Source organism: Sinohyriopsis cumingii, unplaced genomic scaffold (assembly GCF_028554795.1).
Source record: "Sinohyriopsis cumingii isolate HCF-2022 unplaced genomic scaffold, ASM2855479v2 utg000229l, whole genome shotgun sequence".
Taxonomy (NCBI): Eukaryota; Metazoa; Mollusca; class Bivalvia; order Unionida; family Unionidae; genus Sinohyriopsis; species Sinohyriopsis cumingii.
This window is the reverse complement of record NW_028315879.1, coordinates 1,288,448-1,297,975: the sequence shown is the minus strand read 5'-3', so window position 1 is coordinate 1,297,975 and position 9,528 is coordinate 1,288,448. Positions and strand designations below refer to the sequence as shown.

Below are 9,528 nucleotides of genomic sequence, written 5' to 3'. Positions count from 1 at the left end.
TTGTTGATGGTGCAAGATCAATAATTTTGCATCATTTTCGGCATACAAGATTCGAGACTAAAGTATATACTTCTCTGAAAGTAACTGCGTCACAAAATAATGTTAATAATAGTTCTCGTCACATATATGAACTGTTTCTAACCCCGCGTGCGTTATGTATTATCGATTCACCATTAATGGTAGTTTAGAAACGAACACTAGACTTGTTTCCTGCAACTGACAACAACCGATTTATCCATATTTCGTAATTGCAGAAGTTTGTTTTACAATCTAATTCAGGCAAAACAATCTATGAATTAACATTAGGAAATATTAGGAATATTAGGAAATTTGTTGCACATCTTTGTATTTTTGTTCTAACCTAGAATACTGAGAAAAAACTTTCAATTCGCATGTATTAAAATATAAATCAGCTCCTGAAGTGAATTTTCTGTTTTCAATAACGACATTGGTTAGGAATATTGGTGGCGATGACAAAATTACTTATTTCAAAGCCTTATGTGAGGAAAGTGGTGACTAATTAAGAACGAATTAATTCAATTTAATTGAAATTAAGTGTAAGATGTCGTATATGCCAAATCAGCTCAATAGTAAATAATTTTGAAAGATATATGTCCTTAACATCGTTGAATTCAATAACAACCAGATAATATGGACGTTTCATTACGTTATGAGCAATATCATTTTTCCTTCGAACTGAGTAATCCGGCTATTTTCACATGTGTAAGAATTAAGTAGACATCAGTGGGTCAACAGAGTTCAGTCGATAGGTGGAGTACACGATGTGATCACGTCTCCGTTGTAAAGATAAGAAACCATCACTACACTTGGTCGGATAATCTTCAGGCCATCTATTAAACTGTGTTGTATTCAAACTTCTGGTTCCTGTTCTACGGTACGTAACTGCGTAAGTAATGTAAATACCTTGATGAAAATCCTCCTATCACGCCACGTGTTTGTGTTGCGTGCTCTCGCGACCTTAGCAACTCAGAAGACAATATAAACCCGAGATGTGTCCGCTGGTTGTCAGTTGCGAACCAATCGTCGCAGAATATTTTTATTCTGAATTGTGGTCGAGATTGTCTACCCTGGTCAACTAGCTTCCTTACTAAGGTAATTGAAAAGCTGTAGAGCAATATTTTCCTTTGTAATTAAGTCATATTTGATTATAATTTCTTCTTCTTAATCCTGTTTCTTATCAAATATTAGGTATCGCTTCATACGCAGCTTTATCGAAGAAAGTGTCGCATTTCGTGAGATGTTGTTTAGTTTCATTCTGCAAGTATACATTTTTTCTTTTTTTACAATTTCCAATTCTTTCTTTCAGATGAGGATTCTTCTCATGTTGTGCTTGCTTGCAATTCTCTTCTTATTCAATGGTAAGTTTTATTTTTCCATTACCCTCAAAGACATCATCTGTTTTGACCAGAAAATGTCCATGACAAAGCATTAAACACTTTGTTTCAATGCTTCTTTTTCCTGACTACGCGATCTCATCAGAACCTATTATAAAGCTATGCATATCCCGTTATACGAAGGCAAAGCAAAAGTGTTGATAGATTGCGACTTCATTTTCTAAAACAAGTAAGCAGCACACGCTCACACAGTTGCAAATAAAACTGAAGTGTTGAGTTTATCTAGAAACATGTAAATATAAACTTGATTGAGACCAATTATAACGATAGGTAAACAGGAAAATAAGCAGATCCTAAGTTGAGACCTTAGGTATACACGTTCAGCACTCTACCAACTGATAACATGATTAGTTTTGTTGACTTTCTTATAAACATTTTAAGTATGAAAATCACATTTTAAAAAATATTAAAAAATATATTTTTTGCACTGGTTGCAGTAGACTGTTTCCGCATTTGAGCAAGAACGACAATATTTTCTTAGAAGAGTCTTTGGGGCTAAATTGACCGAGATATTGCCTTTCGTTTTAGTGTGAATATTCTTTTAAAGTCAGAACAATTCCCTACAAAACCACAAAATTACACGTATTTTCAGTTTCCTTCTATAAGTTGAAACTAAGTCGTGAAAATATTTTTTGCATGTATATTACTGTGTTCATTCGTGAAATTTCTTAATCTGATTAATTATATCGGTATACATGTACAAAGAGCTCACACGTCAAGCCCATCTGTCATGCAAGTTTGCAAATCCTTCGCAATTGTGGGTCATATTATTTGTTTTGTTGTAGTTTCCTTTATTAACAACGTCAAATCTTTCTGCAGCTTCGCCGTATTTTTCTTTACCGTAATCTGTGTATGTCTTTTAAGACGACAGTTGCATATTCATGCTAGGGCATACTGCATAAGCGGTACAATTACTTTGGATAGAACACATACGCGAGACTGGAAAGACTGTATCTAGATAGACTGATATCTTTCGTACTTGCACAAAGAAACGTTTACACCCGTCTGATTGCATGTACACCATTTTCGACACTGTCTAGAACCTCAAGTGTGAATAACAGTTCAAATTGGTTATGGTGTATGACAGATATATTTGCATTTAATACACTACAATCTATCTATTTATTTGTGTATTTATTTATTTGCATACAGACTTAACGAGCGCGCAGGGCACAGGCACGGGCACGGGCACGGGCACTGGCTCTGACCCTGGAACTGGCACGGGCACCGGTTCTGGCACTGGCTCTGACCCTGGAACTGGAACTGGCACCGGCTCTGGCACCGGCTCTGGCCCTGGAACTGGCACTGGCACTGGCACTGGAACTGGAACTGGCACCGGCTCTGGCACTGGCTCTGGCCCTGGAACTGGCACTGGCTCTGGCCCTGGCACTGGTGGTACCGGGAGCAATGGTTCTGGTTCAGGTAGCGGAAGTGGTGGTGATAATAAAAATGGCGCTATTTCCACTTCTACTGGATATATACATTGGATCATATTCCTCGTTCTGCCGCTTGCGATCGTGATGAGTCAGTAGAAACTGCTGTGACAAATGTCTGTCATTGCCGTTTTAATTCTGCTCAACCTATTAATGATTGTTTTCAAACACCGTTTGGATACTTGAGTATTTTTATTTCCATACTATTTAGAGATATTTAAAAACAAGTCTTACATAAATTCAGATGTATATTAATCCCGATACTCTCGAGACGGTATCTCTTACCAGATGAATTATCTTGACGTAAACGTTTACAAATAAAAAAAATAATGTTGAATGGACATAAAAAATTATAATTTTACTTAATGTTTACAATGTCTGCAGTATTTTCAGGTTGGAACTATTTTGTGGAAGTATTATTAATGACTTTCAATCACGATCTCCTAAACTGTGATAGGACAAGTGTTAATTGCACTTTGATCACATACATACTTTGTTTTCAATAAACAACTTTGTAATATATTTATCCTTATTTCTATGTCCCCATTATCATATTCGACATCTTAGTCTTAATGTCTGAGATTTGTAGGATTGATTTTAAGTCGGACATAAATTTGAACCAAGTAAAACGACTCAGCTTGACTCTGACAAGTTATTGACAAAGGTAAAGAGAAGAAAAAAATATTTTCAGCGGAATCCAAACTAGACACGCTGGGCAAACACGTCGAGCACTCTATCAACTGCCATGATTTGTTGCTATGAACATATGCATTATAAGTTTGAAATTCAGTTTTTAGAAACTGTTCAAAATTTATTTTTGTAGCATAGATTGCAGTCGACAAAAATGAATAGCAATAGAAGCTTGGATAACATTCAGTTATATACTACCATTGCGTTCTATGGAGAATAGTTCGCTAATTTAACAGCAACTTATATTAAAATCATAAAAATGACCCTGCGTATCTTTTTAAATTATTTCTATAAGTTGAAGATAACACAATAAAAGCATTGTGGGTATTTCCGGGAATGTTTTAATTGTGTAAAGTATATCAAAACATTTTGTCTTCTTTCCAAATTAATTTATAAGGTTGAAAATTGTACTCTTCAGAAACAAATCTGACCACATCCGCAATCAACAATGTCTTTTTCTTTCATATCATATCATTCCATATCAGATAAAATGTCATGTGCGATCATGCCGAATGTGCGATTACTGCTCAGCTGTTGAGCAATTAATGAAGATATAATAGCGGAGCAAATACTTAACTAAATTATTTGACGCATCATAACTAATGACAGAAATAATATTGCAGTCAATTAATAAGTTTCCAGAGAAACTATAGCTTCATATTGCGATTTTAACATCAAAACAACATGTTGGGAACAAAAAACATGCACCATACATGGCGAAAAATCAGTGCCAACTGCAAAATGTACAGTAAAGTTCAACATGGAGGCACTCACTAAGGAAATATATCCATAAACAGATAATGGGCGAGAATTGAAATAATAATAATAATAATAATAATAATAATAATAACACATGGAACGAGTTACGGAATATTAGCACGATTATTTCTTACGGTTTATGATTTTATGTCTGGCTGTAGTTTAGATAAGACTGCATTAGAAAGACTAGACATTTTCACTTGGGCCGAACTTCCATTAATTTTCAAATGTAGTATTCAGTATGGTTTCTTATATGTGTGTTATATGTCGGACCAATCCAGGTTAAATTCAATCGTTGCGTCTTGAGTGACTCACTTTGAATATTCTACCTAGTTGACGTAATTAGTTTTGCGTTGATTTCGCTGCCGAAGTGGCCCTTTTGGCTAGTCCTGTGTTTTCTGACTTGAACAGTTTCATCAGTATATTGGGTAGTCAAATCTTGCACGATACAATTTTCTTTCCACATGCTAACATTGAATTGAAAACGAAGCTAAATCCTGGCGTCGAACTTTCACATTATTTTCACATCACAAGTACTCAGCATCAGAGACGCCAGGAGTCAATGCTATTTATTTTTCATTTTGATTTTATACATCTCTCGATTGTTTGATCTAAGTACATTCACTTCATGAGAATTTTCATAATTTCCTTTCGTATTTGAATTTTGTGAATCAATACATGTTTATCTTCACTCAAAAGGCCCTTAAATTAAAACATCTTGTAAACTCATCGTTCAGCATGAAATTGTTTTCATTTGACTTAAAACCGAGAAACATTGTCATTATCAATATTTGGTATGCTCTTTCTCTACACACACACACACACACACACACACACACACACACATATATATATATATATATATATATATATATATATATATATATATATATATATATATATATATATATATATATATATATATATATATATATATATATATATATATATATATTAGTAAATTAATCATTCAAATAACTGTATTATTTTAAATGTACCAAATATCTGGTGTAATATCATTTTCGTTTTTCCTGACTGATTACGAAAACATTATTGCCATAGTATCACAATGGGCGGTTTAGATTTCTGCAGCTGAGATTGGACAACGCCTTTCTAAACCCATTGACTTTACAAATGTTTATCCGAGCATTGCACGCGATTGTTTTATTTACATGAAAGGTTGGACTGTGTGCGACGGTCTGGATACTACTGGATACTATTTGCTCGCATGAACGAGCTTGCGTACCACAGTCTGCTTTCCTGTGGATTGTTTTACACTGGCAGATAGTTGATCGAATTCCATTGCATTCCATAGCCAAATCGCATTTACAACAACACAAACGAGTTTATATTTCAATATTGTGCGGTTTTCTTGCTGACATAATCTTTTCAGTTGTTGTTCCGCTTCCTCTCGGAAACGTTGAGTTTAAATCATAGTTATAATAATATTGTTACCTTGGAGACTAATTGCTCAGCAGGCTGATATTGTTCAGTTGAAATACCTGAACGCACTTGTATCCATGCTTTTTTCTTAACTCGTACAGCCGTCAAAAAATCTCTGGAATTATCTTCCGATGAATGTTGAAGTGTGTGTTCCTCGGGTTTTGCATTACGTTCATTTAAACACACATTGTTTATGCCTTTGCATTTTGCCCCTATTGATCAAACAACTGCTACGAGAACAAATGAAATATATCACTGTACTTAGGTGATCCGGACTTTATAGGTGCAGAAAATATCGATAGCTGAAATCGGTTTTTCTCTTCGTGATGCCATGTTAAATATCAATTGTTGTATAACACAATCATGCTTCCACATTGTATGCATTGCGGCATGAAAACTCGTACCCGAAATTCAATATGGGTTCAGATACATAAGTGTCGTGCCGCGATTCCATGAACTTACTATTGCACGCGGAGCGTAGAAGTTTATATATGTGAGGACCAACCCTTCCTGCTTTATTACTTTCGGGTCTAAAATAAAGCTGGCTGTGACAATAACTGCGGGTCTGGGGCACGACTAGACGTACGACTTGATTTTAACAACTAAACAAAAATATGGAAATTAATATATAAACCGCTTCGATGCTGTCTGTTATTGACACGATTTATTGTACCAAGAATCCATACGATATCTGTGCACGCCAACACACTGATAAAGATCTCATCCATGATTTAAATGCATGAAAGAATTCCCAAATGGACCATCAAAGGCGGTATGAAGGCTTTGAACGTAAAATCCTACTATAACAAACATGAATAAGAAAACATAGCTTATGAGGGGACTTTGTCCTCGGTATGCACAGTCCTCGCGTTTATTAGAAGGTTGTAGCTGCTGTTGAAACGTTATCGAACGCCGTAGAAATCACTCACGGGGATGCTGGAGCATGGTTGGCCAAACAAGCAGTATGACAGAGTTACCTAACCGCGCCAAAGAAGATTTACCGTGGGAGGTTTGATTCGAGAACATGAATGAAGTGACAACTATTCAAAAATTAATTGATATAAACAGCTATTTATCGTTTAATGTTTAATGTTTTAAGGGATGTTGTGGATCATTATCTCTGCTGGAAGCTTGAACACAGTAAATAAACCCGATGCATCCAATAATTTAGAAGTGCGGAGTACTCTGAGGACTAATGGGAATTTAAAATTTGGGATTTTTAGAAATATGGGAGAACTGAACGTTTTTGACTATCTTGCGCACATTGGAAATTACCACTATATTCCTACCTACCTACACAAAAATAGCACATATGTATGTTACTACTAGATTCAACATTCAATTATTAAAATTTCTATATTGTAACTTTCTGTTACTCATTTGACAATATATACGTTCTATTATCATATTAAATGGTCGTTTTCTCTTATTGTCAATCTGCTAATAATAATACATAACTGAGAACATTAACACCTTTGAAATGGCTTACTTTACTGTTGTGCAGATATAACTAATACTTTTAAATTTTCCCAACAACCAAATAAATGAGCTCATACATTTTCTTAAATATAATAAAACTTCATTAATTATTTTGAATGTGGGCATGTTTGTGTTTCATTGTTAAATCTACTTATAGATATATGATTTCACTTGCATCAAAAGGACCACTGTGTTTTTTTGGGTTTAATCTATATACCTGAATAAAATCTCTTTCTTAAACTTTAAAATTGTGCAGATTATTACGGGTACACCGTATCCACCAAATAAAACTAGTAAGTAACGATTCGGTTTTAGAACAGTTCAAAAAAGGTGAGATAAAGCCCCTAAGGAGTCATTATATAAAAAACGCATGCTTATATGGACTTTTCCAAAATTTTTTGAAGATGAATTTGTTGGAAAATTCTATGCATTATTTTAGTTTGAAACCATCTTAGTTTAGGATACTTAGTTTAGAAGGAAAGAAAAGTATTACATGCAGGCGCTTGGATCGTTAACTCATGTTCTGGATTCATTTTTAGCCTAGAATCATTAGCTCTTAGTTTTGTATATACACTTTACAGTCTTTGTTTTCCTTAATGAATAAATATTACACCTTTATATAACAATTGGTTCATAGATATTTAAATTAATGCTTATATCAAGTTTTTGGAAAAAAATCGGAATGCCTCTAAGAATGCCTGGAAAGTCCAAGGTATTAACATGCATTACAAACTCATCACAACAATCATCTCTATTAACTCATGAACGTTTTCATTACCTAAATTATTTAAATGCAAACTTCCCTTTTCACCCTGTGCATGTAGATAAAACTAGAATTTCCAACTTCAATATTAGGATAAATCTTTATTGAAGTTGTAAGTAAATCGTACGAGTTTTATACAGCAATTGTATTATGTAATTCAATATATGCTGAAAACGCATCAGTCCAGAATGCATTTAAAGTGTCCCTCACCGTTGCTGTATAATTTACTTCAAAAATGAAAAACATATCTATGTTTGGCCTGGAAGTTATTAAAACCTCTTTTCATTTATGTTCAGTGTTGACAAGTCTTCTCACCCAAGTGAGTTTCAATGAATGTACAATCTTGATTATAACTATCATCTTCAAATCTCCTTTAAAATACACTTTATATAAAACTTTCCTTCTGGTTTTATCTTTTCCACCTCCCCATGAATCGTATGGTAAAGTTGGCTTTAGGTGGGTTTGATAAACTTGGAAATAGCTGAGAAATGGGTCAGTAATCTTGGATAGGCAACGCTTCTCACAACTATAAATTTTTCAAGTGGGGTAAGTGTTCAATGCGACCAGTGTAAAAGTAAAGATATAACATCACGTTTGCTTTCATAATTGAGCCTGACCATATTATCTAATTTTATTGAGAATATAATGCCTAGATACGTGAAATATGATGGATTCTAGTCTAAATGATATTCTGTGTAGTACCTTAAAGTAGTTTTAGCGACACATTATTTCCATGTACATTAGTTTTTTCTTCAATATTTGTATTGAGCCGTAATATTGGTAGACTGTTATGGGATTTCACTGAGCCATCCAGGGTGCAAACGGTGTTAATTGCATACTGTGAAAATGGAACTTCTTTGTTGTTTTTTCTCTCTTCAATTCCTTTAATATTAGGATGTATCCAATCAAATATGGTAACGTGTATAAAAGAAAAACTGTTTGGCATTGACAATCCTTGCTAAAATGTTTAAATGATTGAACTTTATCAACAAGAGGCCATGAAACATAATTAAGTGATTTCTCAAAATCAGTAAAAAAAAAGAAGTCCAGGTTGCTTGCTTTTTTTCGAGTAAAGCGTAAGGCCATAAAAAGTATGAATATTGTCCCTTATGTATCTGCCTTTAATAACGCCTCTTTGACCGCTACTTACAATTAATGGCAGTACAGGTTTATGCCTATTTGCAATGGTTGCTGATGCGAGTTTGTATGATAAAAAATGTAAGGAAATAGGTCTCCAGTTTCTGAAAGATTATGTTGGCTTATCCTTTATAGTGAGATATAATGTAACACCTTCATTCAGAATTGATGGAATTTCACCATTATTAAGGGCACAATTGATTGTTCTTACAAAATATTGTCCAGTATTTCTCCAACAGACATTTTTGATTTACTTTATGAATTATTCAGTTTAGAGATGTCTAATTAAATTTAGTGTAGCGTCAAGATCATCCTAGTCTACATTGTGATCAGAATACTATTTTTCATATTATCTTTTAGTTTTCTTAAAATGTCTAGATTTGTTTCTGTAAATATTCCATCTTGTTTA

At 34.1% G+C, this 9,528-nt stretch overlaps 1 protein-coding gene across 1 annotated transcript; it reads left to right on the top strand.

Annotated features, from left to right (window-relative positions):
* The first annotated feature begins 929 nt into the window (after nucleotides 1–929).
* LOC149774435 (uncharacterized) lies at nucleotides 930–3,368 on the top strand. The gene is made up of 3 exons (XM_089945197.1): nucleotides 930–1,113; nucleotides 1,328–1,379; nucleotides 2,568–3,368. Exons 2-3 carry the CDS (start codon nucleotides 1,328–1,330, stop codon nucleotides 2,945–2,947), a joined length of 432 nt encoding a protein of 143 aa, XP_089801323.1. The 5' UTR covers nucleotides 930–1,113; the 3' UTR covers nucleotides 2,948–3,368.
* Nucleotides 3,369–9,528: the final 6,160 nt, after the last annotated feature.

Coding starts and splice junctions, on each gene's coding strand:
- LOC149774435 (XM_089945197.1), top strand. CDS start 1,328: ATGAGGATTCTTCTCATGTTGTGCTTGCTTGCAATTCTCTTCTTATTC. Junction 1,380..2,567: donor AATTCTCTTCTTATTCAATG/GTAAGTTTTATT, acceptor ATTTGCATACAG/ACTTAACGAGCGCGCAGGGC.